The following is a 15,052-nucleotide window of genomic DNA, read 5'->3' on the forward strand; positions in this document are numbered from 1 at the left end:
TAAATCGCCAGAAAACAAGCTAACAAGTTATTGACCTTAATTGGTGGGATCAGACTGATATACTACAAGAAAGTTCTACTCTGTGAAAAGCATTAATGGGCTAAAAAGAACGTGCACCCAGGTGGTAAATCGCCAGAGAAAAAAGCTAATAATGTATTGAGCTGGTTGTACGTTGCTGAAAGTGCGCTTCTCTCTATGTATATATATAATAGGCGGGATCAGACTGATATACTACAGGAGAGTTCTACTCTGTGAAAAGCATTACTGGGCTAAAAAGCTGCACCCAGGTGGTAAATCGCCATAGAACAGGCTAACAATGGTATTGAGCCAGTTGCTCCTAATGCAAAACTCTAATCTGGCCGTATGTGTTTAATGCCTTTTTATACATAATAAAACAGTCTTGAAATTAGTGATTTAATTTGCCCCCTTTTTATTTAATTTATCTCTGATAATTGAGCAATTTCTAATACTCAGAATTTGGAATGCACCCTTCTGACTTCTCATGGTTAACACTGCTACATATCTGTCCATAATTGGCTTTTTCAGATAACTGCAAAACAATTTACTTTATACAAACTTTATGACAGTAGTTAGCCTTGCTTTCTGTGGACAATTACCTACATTGGCTCCCCCAAATAAAGCAAATGATGGGTGAATTTTGAATATTGAAATATAACAGCAGTAAAACATTTCATTTTTTAAAAAAAATGTTCTATAGTAACACAACAGAAATATCTTGTAATTGTTAGTTATTTACTGTCCCTTTAAGGATAACATTATCCATAAAACAAGCATTCTTAAATTTCATTTAAATTTTTGTCTTAGGACATATAAACGATAGATAGATAGATAGATAGATAGATAGATAGATAGATAGATAGATAGATAGATAGATAGATGGACCAACAGACAGGCAGAATGATAGATATATTTATCGATCGATAGAAAAAGATAGATAGATCGAGATATAGATGATTGATAGATAAATAAATAGAGAATTATAGATATAAATAGAGAAAGATAGATTAACCCCCTTAACCACCAAGGACATGCCAGGCACGTTCTACAATCGGTTAATGACCAAGGACATACCTGGCATGTCCTCTGGGGTTTCAAATGATGGAAGCGATCCTGATCGATTCCATCTACTTTCAGGGTATTGCACAAGTACAAGCAAATAAACCAGGACTACAGTATACGTTGCTTCAGAGAAAAAGTTTATTAAGTAAGCCAAGTAAAATAAAGTAATCAGCTGAGATTATAGAATACAATGACCACATAAGGCTGTATGTCTCCCATTTAAAATATATACTCAGATAGCTGACTATTGTGGTCTGTTACTTTTTTGTAAAGAAAATGTATATATTTAATCACATTTTTGCAATGTGTAGTCAGTTTAGAAAAAAATGCACAAAAGAAGAAAAAAGTAGATTTGACAACACCCTCATTTTCCACTTTGCTTCAGCAGAATGATTAAGCATTTTTATACACTGTTTTGGTGGACACGACCTTTCCATCAACCACTTCTTCAACAGTTGTTTTATATTGCGTAGTAGAACGCGACCCTGCAATTAATAAAATTACAAAATAATGTCAGTTAAAATGAAAATAAAAAAACTTAATGCACAGTTATATGCGTGTAAATAATCATCATACTTTACGCTAATGATGTTCTCTATTTGAAGAAGAACAGACAAATAAGGAGCTGTCGTCATCAGATATGTTGCAGTACTAGAGGTAAATTTATTCATAAGTAGGAAAAATTTAAAAATCATCTAGACTTGAATATGTTTCTCCTATATAGGAAGTTTTATGCTTTGGGCATATTTATCCGTATGGAGCTTGAGATCCCTTGTTTCCGGTGAGCGGTCTAAAGACCGCTGCTCCATAACTTGTGGCGGCAGACAGATATCAACCCGATTGAATACGATCGGGTGGATTGACACCCCCTGCTAGCGCTGATTGGCCGTGAATCTGCAGGGTCGGCATTGCACCAGCAGTTCACAAGAACTACTGGTGCAATGATAAATGCCAACAGCGTATGTGGTCGGCATTTATCGATGTGCAGCAGATATGATACTCTACTTCGTATCATGTCCGCTCACACATTAATAAATATATCCCTTTGTCTCTACTTCTTTTGCTAGTGTCTTCCTGAAACTCATCCAACCAATTACTGAGAAAGATAAGATGCAGGAGTGTGGGTAATTAGAGGAGACGAAGAGGGAAATGTTAATAAATCCTGGGCTACCAAACGTTTAATGGCTGACAAGAAATGGAATTTCTGCTTAAATGTCAATCTCACCTTTCAAAGAACAGATCTATTAATGCCAGTTTTAATAATATAGAATTTATTTAAAAACAAATTAATGTTAATAAGACGTTTTCCATTTTAGTATATATTTGTAGCTCAACTCAATAGCAATTAAGTGCTTAGAGGCAAACTATTAAGACATGTAAGTAGTCTTAAGATGTTTTATGGTGTTGCAATGAATGCACAGAGGTTTTATAACTGGTTTGGTTCATCATAGATGAAAAACGTTATACATTAGTGCTAACTTGTATTTATGTCCCAACACCCATTCATTTTTAAGAACATATTTAAAAAGGTACCAACTAATAAGAAGCAGATTCTATGTTTCTTTTGCATAAGTAGTGACTAGACACTTAAACAAAAAACTGTTTTCCACTTTCTTTGTAAAGTGAAGCACATTCTAAAGCATATTGTTATCTAACAAATAAAAAAAGGCCATTAGTCATAAAGTTAATCAGATCTGTCTTACATAATAGCATGTGTTTTATATGGTTACAATTACCCCTTTAAAGGGATATGAAACACAACCTTTTTCTTTCATGATTCAGTTAGAGCAGCAATTTTAAGCAACTTTCTAATTTACTCCTATTATCAATCATCCTTTGTTTTCTTTGTATCTTTATTTGAAAAGCAGGAATGTTAGCTTAGGAGCCGGTCGATTTTGGTTCAGCACCCTGGGTAGTGCTTGCTGATTGGTGGCTACATTTTAAATAGGTCGGCTCCTAATCTTACAGTCCTGTTTTTCAAATAAAGATAACAAGAGAACAAAGAAAATTTGATTATAGGAGTAAATTAGAAAGTTGCATAAAATTGCAGGTTCTATCTGAATCATGAAATTAAAATGTGGGGTTTCATATCCCTTTAAGTCCTTTTGTTCAACAGTAATGAAATACATAGATTACAACTGAAGGTTGATAAAAATAAAGGTCATTACCAGTGCTGGTTTGTGAACTAGTTGTTGATTCTTTTGTAGCTTGTCCAGAACCTCTGCCTTGTCCTGTTCCTCTACCTTGTCCGGCTCCACTGCCTTGTCCTGTATTTCTGTAGGTAAGAAACGATAATGAGCAACACAATGCAATGATAATACTGTGCTACTACCTAGTGCATTATGTAATCTCAATTGTCATAACATTATGTATACACCTTTAAATGTGCTAGATATCACTAATATAGAAAACAAATATCCTTTTTTAAGTACATATTATTAATCCCTTGTGCAAACAGGTGTTGTAGTATATATCAAATAGTCCATCATTTGCCATCACAATAAATGATTGGTACCTTATAATGCAAATAAATTATCTATCCTCACCCAAGTCCCTCAAGCAGTTTCCGGTATGTCTCTATCTCCTGCTCCAGCCTAGTTTTGATGTCTAGAAGTGATTCATACTCTGATGTCTGACACTCTATGTCACCTCTGATCTGCTCCAACTGCTCTTCTATGGCAGAGATCTGAGCCTGCAGCTGTGAGATTTGCTGACAGTAACGACCTTCTGTCTCTGCTAAGGTTTGTTCCAGGGAGTTTTTCTGGAAATTAAGACAAAGTTCCATCACTTATATTAACACAATAATGCACATATAAGACGATATTCCAACTAAAGCACAATCAATAGTTCAGGGTGCATTATCTTGGGTCATGCCTTGCACAAGGAATGAAATATATTGTAGTATTGTGAGTGGATGGTTAAAAATGTTAATGAGAGGATCTTAACGTTGCTGAAACGCGCGTCAGATACTTTTAATGGATAGCGGTGACTTGTGTTAAAGTGAAGGTCAATTTTTCTTATATACTATACTTATTTTAATAAAGAATGTTTAATTTATTTTAATCGCTTATTTCATATGTCCCAAAAAATATTCCTATACATATAAATAGTTTATTTATTATACCTCCGTTTTTGCCTTATCCTCCGCCCCCTCCACACTTCCTTATTCGATTGTGTTGACGTTGCTTTGTAGTTTCGAAGAGGACTACGCTCGTCCACCCGCAATCGTTTTGCACTGCGCATGCGTATCCTCCGATCCACGGCGCATGCGTTCCATAGGTGCCATAAATAACGTTCCAAATTCTGGGCACGGCTGACAGCTGCAGTGGCATGGGAGCAGGTATACTGTCAGCAACAATGAGCACCGACACTGTGCAGGACTAATAAAATAATTTATAGCAAGAATCAAGATAAATAACTTGAAAATAATTATATACAATTCAATAAGTATGTGAGATGTGCCGTGCTATTTAATTACCAAGTATTAGGTTTGCAAGCGGTTTGGATGTATTCCTAAACGAGACCAATGCTGACGAATCAATGTAAATAGTGTTAGAACAGAAAACGCATGCGCGTTACATGAACGAGCATGCCGATGATGATGCGCTGTTTCTATAAACGCATGCGCATAGGGTAACGATGACAAAAGGGAAAAGGGGCTGGACGCCATGGGGTTAAAATACCAATAGGACATCAAATATGTCAATCACAGAATGTTGTATGGCGGGCGGATTGTGAAGCATCAACGGAGCGGGTACAACAAGTGAAAAATAAAGGTTATTATTGTTTTTTAATATATTTTGGTGAATGAACATCATATTGATTTTTTAGTATACATTGAAATATGCGATCCTGGACGGCAGAATTGACCTTCACTTTAAGCACAATAAAAAATACTGCATTCAAATTTAGCTCTTTTGAAGTTAACAATTATCGCTTGCTTGTTTGCATAACACATGAAAATACTATGTAAATAAAGGATTTTATATATTTAAAGGGCCATAATACCCAAATAATACCCAAATGTTTAAACACTTGAAAGTGATGCAGTATAGCTGTAAAAAAAGCTGACTAGAAAATATCTCCTGAACATCTATATGTAAAAAAGAAAGATATTTTACCTCAAAAGTTCCTCAGTAGCCACATCCCATTGTAAAGGATTTCTAAGCAGCATTTTAGTGTGTCTGTCCTGGGACAGCTTAGGGAATGAGTCTCGTGTACTCTCATATTATTCCCCTATTCAGCTTACTATGAAATCTCATGAGAGTTAAGTCAAATCTCATGAGATCACAGTAAAAGAGTTCATGACCTCAGCACTGCTGATGCTGATTGGCTGCTGTTCATTTCTTCATTATTATTTTTTTACCTGCAGCTGGGAGCAGCTGAGTATAACTTTTTACACAGAACTATTGTGAGGTAAAATATCTTCCTTTTTTACATAGAGATGCTCAGGTGATATTTTCCTGTCAGCTTTTTACAGTTATACTGCATCAGTTTCAAGTGATTTAGCATATGTCCCTTTAAACTTAATACTGGTAATGAAAAGAAAGTTTAGTGGCAGAATTAAAGGTTTATGGCAATGAGCGGGACTGGGAAGAGGTGAAAGGTGTATGTGTGTATGTATTATGTGTAAAGTGTTTATGCCTAAATTTTGCTGAAATAGTATAACTATAAACGCTAAATGAAGAACTCTGCATCGTTTTTGTGATCTGCTTGCTTAGCTCTCGTGCATTAAACACCCACAATATTAAACATATGCTAACACGCAATAGACTATCATTCCAGTGATACAAAAATAACTCTGGTCAGGTAATATAAGTACATAATTGAAAGTGGTATGGATATTGCACAAGTAAAGCTAATGTACAGTAACTGTAATATTTGTGCTATTCACTTGTGATCTAGACCATAGTATACTGTATATAACACACTTTCCATAAATTAATGTTCTGAGCTACGGGTGTGTAATTATAAAGGTTCTGCTAATAAACAATGGCCCTTACTCATCACATCTATTCTTTCTAACACTTTCCTTTACTCTATGGGGCCGATTTATCAATGTCTGTCTGACATGATTTGCTGCAGCGTATCATGTCCGACAGACATCGCTGAATGCTGTCGGCATTTAACATTGCCAATCGGCCGCTAGCAGGGGGTGTCAATCAGCCCGATCGTATAAGATCGGGCAGATTGCAGACCGCAGCCTCAGAGGCAGCGGACGAGTTATGGAGCAGTGGTCTGGCACGTAAACAGGGGCATCAAGCTCCACTCGGAGCTTGATAATTCGGCCCCTATGTATTCACTGGTGGAGGGAGGAGAATTTTTTTTTTTTTTTTACTTTCCTTTACCTTGAATACTCAATGTGTATAAACATTAACAAAAACAGGAACAAAAAAATACAAATCATGGTAGGTTTTGGGGAGGGGTCATAATATTCTCCCTGCTTTTTTAAATTCTTCATTTTGCATACATTTCTTCACTCCTGTAAAAAAGACATTGCCTTGTAACTTGATGATATCGTTTGAGAATTGAGGTTGCTATGAAACCAATTAGGGTGCCCTTTTGTTAGACAACATATACCTCAAATTATTTATATTTGAATTGTACCATAGCAAGTTGTGACTGAAGTTCAATCTCCAATGCTTGAAGTGATCTTTTGAGCTCAGAGATCTCTGACTTGCTTGATTGTACTTGTTCCACTCCTGTGGATATTTCTTTTTTCAAACCTTCGCTCTGATAACAACAAAAAAACAAACAGATTTTGATTAAACACTGAAATCTCACTCTAAATGCCTTAATTAATACAATGTTTTTGGTCTCCTTACCATCTTATTGAACTGATCTTCAGCCTCCTTTCTGTTCTTCTCAGCCATGGCTTCATATTGCTGTCTCATGTCATTCAGAAGTTTGGACAGATCAATACCTGGAGCTGCATTTAATTCCACATTGACTTCTCCCACAGCAATTCCTTGGGAACCCTTAAGCTCCTAAATGATTACAAATATTTTTAAGATATATGCTTGGATCTGATATGAATGCATTAAGTAATTAACTAGTTAGGTAATCCCACTAAATATAATAGTGGTTTCTCAAAAAAAATCTCTACCTCCTCATGGTTCTTCTTGAGATAAGCTAGCTCCTCTTTCAGACTCTCAAGCTGAGATTCCAGGTCAGACTTAGACAGTGTTAGCTCATCCAGGACTCTGCGCAAACCATTAATATCAGCCTCCACACTCTGCCGAAGAGCCAACTCATTCTCATACCTGATTAAAAAAATATATATACACAGTTAAATATATTTTGCTTTGGTATAAAAATAGTTTATACATAATGCTACATTGGAAATATGAATCTATACTTCTAAGTTTTCCCTTAGCGGCTCGTAACATAGTTGTCTTGAGCAAATTACTTATATATTGGGCAAAATATAATATAAACTCACTTCAGTTTGAAGTCATCAGCAGCCAGACGGGCATTATCAATCTGCAGAACTATAGCTGCATTGTCAATGGTAGCTTTAAGGATCTGTGGGAAATACATAAAAAACACAATTATATTGTTTTGATGGTTGCATATTTTTAAAGATAGGTTAAGCATGGTACATGCTGTACATGTTTTTAACTAAATTACAATTTTGGAACTTTAGCTACAGAGAAAAGAATAAGAAAATAATAATCGTCTTCAACAGCTTAAAGGGACATGAAACCCCACAAAATGATTTCATAATTCAAACAAAGAATAACATTTTAAGCAACTTTCCAATTTAATTCTATTATCTAATTTGCTTTGTTCTCTTGATATGATTTGTTGAATATGACACATAGGTAGGGACAGGAACTGCTGATTGGTGGCTGCATATATCTGCTTCATCTTATTGGCTCGCTCAATGTGTTAACTAAATCCTAGGAATGCTTTGCTGATTCTTCAACAACAGATAACAAGAGAATGAAGCAAGTTAGATAATAGAAGGAAATTGTGGTTTCTCTTGTGACTTGATGACTTGTATGCAGTTGTGCTAAGTATAGATGCTGAATGGTACAATATGGAAGCACAAAATTAGCCTAGGATACAATTTCAAACCCCTTTACTACCACAATGTACCCTGTACGTCGCTGGTCGTTAAGGGTTTTTCAGGTCATAGTAGTGTGGGTCTTGCCGCGACAGGAAGGACCGTGCTTTTATGACCTCCCTTCTAGCTGCAGACTTCCTGCGAGGCTGTGCTTTTCTAGACTTCAGATTACTACAGTATTTTTATATGTAAATAAACAATTATGTAAAGTTTAAAATAGAATCTTTTAAAATGCATGTCAAAAATTGTAGGTGCTAATTTTTAACAGTCCATTTTAAATGGCAATAATTAACATAGTCTAAGTTGTGGTCGTTAAGGGGTTAAATACATTTCCAATGTACTTTTAGCATTAAATTTGCTTTGTTCTCTTGGTATTCTTTGTTGAAAGCTAAAGCTAGGTAGGCTAAGCCCTTAAAGGCCACCTCTTATCTCAGGGTATTTTGACAGTTTTTCACAGTTAGACAGCGCTAGTTCATGTGTGTCATATAGATAAGATGGTGCTCACTCCCGTGGAGTTATTTTTGAGTCAGCACCGATTGGCTAAAATGCAAGTCTGTCAAAAGAACTGAAATAGGGGGGCAGTCTGCAAAGGCTTAGATACAAGGTAATCACAGAGGTAACAAGTATATTTATTTAACCTTGTTGGTCATGCAAAACTGGGAATGGTTACATTTTTTGTTAAGAAAAAATAAATAAAACAATTTTAGTATTTCAAGCAAAAAAGTTTAAGGGATGCTGTTTTAACAATTACTTGAAAATGTGGTGATTATATATCTGTTTAAAACAGTTTGCTATAAAATGTATTACAAGTAATGCTTCATTGCACATATATTATGAATTCAATTAAGAATTCAATATCCCTTGTAACTGGTTTCAATATGATAACATAGACTGTGCTTTTGTTATTTGTTTTACCTGCTTTTCACATAATTTGCCTTTAATAAATTGTATTTTTTTCCAGAAAGGCTAAAGTGTATTCTGCAAAATACATAAACCTGACCAAGCTGCATGCTACAGTTATAGCTTAATAGGGCAGGTGCTCATTTATGTTTTCCTCTAATTGGCCATAGCATCGCAAGCCAGAAATAGATGCAAAATATAAAGTAAATGTATTTCTGAGATTTAAGACTACATTTTAGATAGGGAATTATTTGTTATTATCTACAGACACAACTTAAGTAAAAAAAAAAAAAAAAAAAAAAGAAGCTTTTTCTTAAGTAAACATAAATAAATGACTTCTTATTTCAATATATTATTATTATCGGTTATTTGTAGAGCGCCAACAGATTCCGCAGCGCTATAAACAAAGGGGAGTACAACAAAACAATTATAGGGTAGAGGGCCCTGCCAAGAGTTGCACTGTTGTAGTCAGCTCTTAAGAAGGTGATCTACAAACAGCTGGACTTTTAGGCTTACATGCTAAGGGGGTTCAGGGGATAGCAGTGGAGGAGAGGAACTGGTATTAGGAAAGGTTAGCGTAGGTTGTATGCGCCCCTGAACAGTAGAGTCTTTAGGGAGCACTTGAAGCTTTTAAAACTAGAAGAGAGTCTTGTGGAGCGAGGCAGAGAGTTCCACAAGATGGGAGCCAGTCTGGAGAAGTCCTGTAAATGGGAGTGTGATGAGGTGACAAGAGAGGAGGAGAGTAGGAGGTCATGAGCAGAGCAAAGGGGACAGAAGGGAGAGTATCTGGAGACAAGGTCTGAGATGTAGGGGGGAGCAGTGCAGTTGAGGGCTTTGTATGTAAGAGTGAGAGTTTTGTGTTTAATCCTAGAGGCAAGAGGAAGCAAGTGAAGGGATTGGCAAAGAGGCGCAGCAGATGAAGAGCGACGTGTAATGAAGATGAGTCTGGCAGAGGCATTCATTATGGATTGTAAAGGAGCTAGGCGGCAGGTGGGGAGACTAGAGAGGACAGAGTTGCAGTAATCAAGGCGGGAAAGAATGAGAGAGTGGATTAAAATCTTAGCTGTGTCTTGTGTAAGGAAGTGTCTAATTTTAGAGATGTTTTTAAGGTGGAAGCGGCAGGCTGTAGCCAAGGACTGAATGTGAGGAGTGAAGGAAAGATCTGAGTCAAATGTGACCCCGAGACATCGGGCATGCGGGGTAGGGGTAATGATGGAGTTGTCAACAGTTATAGAAATATTGGGGGTGGAGATTTTGGAAAGGGGGAAAATGAGGAGCTCAGTTTTGGAGAGATTTAGCTTGAGGTAGTGAGAGGACATCCAGGAAGAGATGTGAGAAAGACAGTTAGTGACACGGGTTAGCAAGGAAGGAGATATTTCTGGTGCAGAGAAGTAGATTTGGGTGTCATCGGCATACAAATGATATTGGAAACCGTGGGACTTAATAAGGGAACCTAGTGATGACGTATAGATTGAGAAGAGAAGGGGACCGAGGACAGAGCCTTGCAGTACTCCGACAGAAAGTGGTGACGGGGCAGACGAGGCCCCAGAGAAGGCTAGACTGAAGGTACGGTTTGACAGGTAGGAAGAGAGCCACAAAAAGGCTTTGTCACAGATGCCGAAGGATTGGAGGGTTTGGAGCAAAAGAGGGTGGTCGACAGTGTCAAAGGCTGCGGACAGATCAAGGAGGATAAGCAGAGAGAAGTGGCCTTTTGATTTCGCTGTAAGTAGGTCGTTGGTGACCTTAACAATAGCTGTCTCTGTGGAGTGATAGGGACGAAATCCAGATTGCAGCGGGTCAAGAAGGGAGTTTAACATAAGGAAATGGGATAGGCGTGCATATACTAGTTTTTCGAGAAGCTTTGAAGCAAGAGGGAGGAGGGAAATTGGGCGGTAGTTGGATGGGGAGGTAGGATCAAGGGAAGGTTTTTTGAGGATAGGTGTGACCAGTGCATGTTTCATTGATGAGGGAAATGTACCAGTGCTGAGGGAGAGGTTGAGAATGTATATCTAAAAATATATCTAAACAAGCTATATTTGTGACAACCTGTGTAGTCTTACCTGAGCTTGTAGATCTTCAATTGTTTTATAATATGTGCTGTAGTCCTTTGCTCCTTCCCCTGTGGAACCACCAGGACGCTGCTTGTCATACCATTCCTTAATCTTGCGCTCAAGTTCAGCATTTGCCTCCTCTAATGCACGTACTTTGTCCAGGTAGCTGGCCAAGCGGTCATTGAGATTTTGCATTGTTTGTTTTTCATTGCCAGATAAGAGGCTGTCACCACCTCCAAAGCCAGCACCGCCGCCAAAGCCACCACCACCACCACCACCACCACCAAAGCTAGCACCACCACCAAAACCAGCTCCGCCGCCACCACCATAGGATCCACCACCAAACTGACCCCCATAGCCACCACCGCCACCAGCTCCACCCCCATAACCACCTCCATTACCACCAAATCCACCACCTCCAAAGCTGTGGCCTCCTCCTACATTACACTCTCCAAAGTTACCCCCACCACCATAAGAGGCTGAGCTAACTTTCTGAGATGACTGCCTAAAGCTGTAAGACATAATGAAGCAAAAAAGGCACCCTTTCCAGGAGAATAAAAGGCTGCCGTGGAGGAAAGTGCTGCAAGTCAATAACCTTTATTCTGTTTATATATACTATTTCAAGGGCGTCATCTCTAATTTTTTTCTACTACAAGTTTGCTTGCCAGATAGTTTTTAATTCCTATACTTTAATTATCAATTATTATTACAAATGAATCACCTTACCCTCCGGTCTTTTCACCCCCAGGGTTATTTATGCTAATTTTGTTAGTGGGTGGAGTACCAAAAATGTTCCTGCTCCAACTTTTCTGTGTATAGAATTCTCACACTTCAGATTTAAATTCTTTTGTTTAGAAATATTAAAATGTAACGTTTTTTGAGAATAAAAACTCTGTATGTTATGAAATTAGAAAGCTGAAAACTGAAGCATAATTCCTAATAGAGAATTTAAGAGACTGTATGGAATATAATGCTTTCATGAAAATGAAATAATCAACATATGTTTTATTAAATAGACAGGGTGGTTAATACACTGACTGTTTCAAAATCTGTGTTTCTATATTTCCTGAAAATGTGAAAAGTAAATGTAGAGATGTTTACACCAAATTAACCCCTTAGTGACTGGACCACTTTTCAATTTTCTTACCGTAAAGGACCAGGACTGTTACATTTCTGCAGTGTTTGTGTTTAGCTGTAATTTTCCTCTTGCTCATTTACTGCACCCACACATATTATATACCGTTTTTCATGCCATTGAATGGACTTTTTACAGATACCATTATTTTCATCATATGTTATAATTTACTAAAAATATGATTAAAAAAAATGAAAAAAACACACATTTTCTAACTTTGACCTCCAAAATCTGTTACACATCTAAAACCACCAAAAACACCCATGCTAAATAGTTTCTTAATTTTGTCCTGAGTTTAGAAATACTCAATGTTTACATGTTCTTTGCTTTTTTTGCAAGATATAGGGCAATAAGTACAAGTAGCACTTTGCTATTTCCAAAGCATTTTTTTCAAAATTAGCAATAGTTACATTGTAACACTGTTATCTGTCAGGAATCCCTGAATAACCCTTCACATGTATATATATTTTTTTAGTAGACAACTCAAAGTATTGATCTAGGCCAATTTTGGTATATTTCATGCTCTCATTTCACAGCCAAATGCGATCAAATAAAAATAAAACGTTAACGTTTTCACAAACTTTAGGTTTCTCACTGAAATTATTTACAAACAGCTTGTGCAATTATGGCACAAATGGTTGTAAATGCTTCTCTGGGATCCCCATTGTTCAGAAATAGCAGACAAATATGGCTTCGGCATTACTCTTTGGTAATTACAAGGCCACTAAAGTCTGCTGCGCACCACACTTGTATTATACACAGCAGTGAAGGGGTTAAATAGGTAGCTTGTAGGGAGCCTGTAGGGTTAATTTTAGCTTTAGTGTAGTGTAGAAGACAACCCAAAGTATTGATCTAGGCCCATTTCGGTATTGATCTAGGCCTATTTTGGTATATTTAATGCCACCATTTCACCGGCAAATGCGATCAAATAAAAAAAAACTTTCACTTTTCACAAACTTTAGGTTTCTCACTGAAATTATTTACAAACAGCTTGTGAAATTATGGCACAAATGGTTGTAAATACTTATCTGGGATCCCCTTTGTTCAGAAATAGCAGACATATATGGCTTGACATATATGGCTTTGGCGTTGCTTTTTGGTAATTAGAAGGCCGTTAAATGTTGCTGCGCATGACACTTACATTATTCCCAGCAGTGAAGGGGTTAATTAGGTAGCTTGTAGGGTGGCCCTTTCTGCATCGGTGTGGCCCTCTCTGCATCGGTGTGGCCCTCTCTGCATCGGTGTGCTTAAAAAGGGTATTGCACAATGCCTCAATATTGAGGCATCACTGCAATACCCTGAAAGTGGCTGGAAGCGATCAGGATCACTTCCACCACTTGAAACCCCAGAGGCCGTGCCAGGCTCGTCCTTGGTCATTAACCGATTGTGGGATGTGCCTGGCACGTCCTTGGTCGTTAAGGGCTTAAAGGGACATTAAACCCACAGATAGAGAACACAATTTTAAACAACATTCCAATTTACTACTATTATCTAGTTTGTTTCATTCTTTAGATATCCTTTGTTTAAGAAATAGCAATGCACATGTGTGAGCCAATCACACAAGGCATTTATGTACAGCCACCAATCAGCAGCTTCCCGAACCTATCTACATATGCTTTTCAGCAAAGAATATCAAGAGAATGAAGCAAATTAGATAATAGAAGTTAATTAGAAAGTTGATTAAAATAGCATTCTCTTTATAAACCATGAAAGAAAAAAATTGGTTTTAATGTCCCTTTAATCTATCTTTCTCTATCTATCTATCTATCTATCTATCTATCTAAATCTATCTTTATCTATCTATTTATCTATCTATCTATCAATCATCTATCTATCTATCTATCTATCTATCTATCTATCTATCTATCTATCTATCGATCTATCTTTCTCTATTGATCGATCAATCTATCTATATTTATATATCTATCATTCTGCCTGTCTGTTGGTCCATTTAACTATCTATCTATTTATCTATCATTTATATGTCCTAAGGGAAAAATGTAAATGGAATTTAAGAATGCATGGGTTATGGATAATGTTATCCTTAAAGGGACAGTAAACACCTAATAATTACAAGATATTTCTGTTGTGTTGCTGTAGAACATTTTTAAAAACAAATTAACTGTTTTACTGCTGTTATATTTCAATAGCCAAACTCCATCCATCATTTGCTTTATTTGGAGGAGCCAATATAGGTAATTGTCCACAGAAAGCAAGGCTAACTACTGTCATAAAGTTAGTATAAAGTAAATTGGTTTGCAGTTATCTGATAAAGCCAATTATGGACAGATATGTAGCAGTGTTAACCATGAGAAGTCAGAAGGGTGCATTCCAAATTCTGAGTATTAGAAATTGCTCAATTATCAGAGATAAATTAAATGAAAAGGGGGCAAACTCAATAATTAATTGCAAGACTGTTTTACTTTTATTATGTATTAAAAGGTATTAAACACTTACGCCTAGATTCCGAGTTTTGTCGGTAAAAACTTGCGGGGCTAACGCTTCTTTTTTTTCCAGCGCTCCCTTTAAAAAACACTGGTATTACGAGTTTTCTGAATGGCTGCGTTAGCCTCAGAAAAGTGAGCGTTGAGCAAAATTTAGCTCCACTTCTCACCTCAATACCAGCGTTGCTTACGGTAACGGTAAGCTGGCAAAACGTGCTCATGCACAATTTCCACATAGCAATGGGGCTGAGCTGGCTGACAAAAAACCTGGTAAAAGAGTTAGATTATGATTAGCGCCAAGTTTTTATCCTTATGCTCCCTCACAGGTAAGCTTCCCTATGATTAACCAAAATACAATGAAATAACAACAAAA

The 15,052-nt window shown here is 37.0% G+C and overlaps 1 protein-coding gene across 1 annotated transcript; it reads right to left on the bottom strand.

Moving 5' to 3' along the window:
* Positions 1 to 1,200: 1,200 nt before the first annotated feature.
* Positions 1,201 to 11,661, bottom strand: LOC128645512 (keratin-3, type I cytoskeletal 51 kDa-like). Its single transcript, XM_053698548.1, has 8 exons — positions 11,110 to 11,661; positions 7,523 to 7,605; positions 7,187 to 7,343; positions 6,906 to 7,067; positions 6,688 to 6,813; positions 3,627 to 3,841; positions 3,249 to 3,355; positions 1,201 to 1,565 (listed from the first exon to the last, which is right to left on the bottom strand). Exons 1-8 carry the CDS (start codon positions 11,620 to 11,622, stop codon positions 1,474 to 1,476), a joined length of 1,455 nt encoding a protein of 484 aa, XP_053554523.1. The 5' UTR covers positions 11,623 to 11,661; the 3' UTR covers positions 1,201 to 1,473.
* Positions 11,662 to 15,052: the final 3,391 nt, after the last annotated feature.

The sequence above is a fragment of the Bombina bombina genome, chromosome 1 (genome assembly GCF_027579735.1).
Source record: "Bombina bombina isolate aBomBom1 chromosome 1, aBomBom1.pri, whole genome shotgun sequence".
Lineage (NCBI taxonomy): Eukaryota > Metazoa > Chordata > Amphibia > Anura > Bombinatoridae > Bombina > Bombina bombina.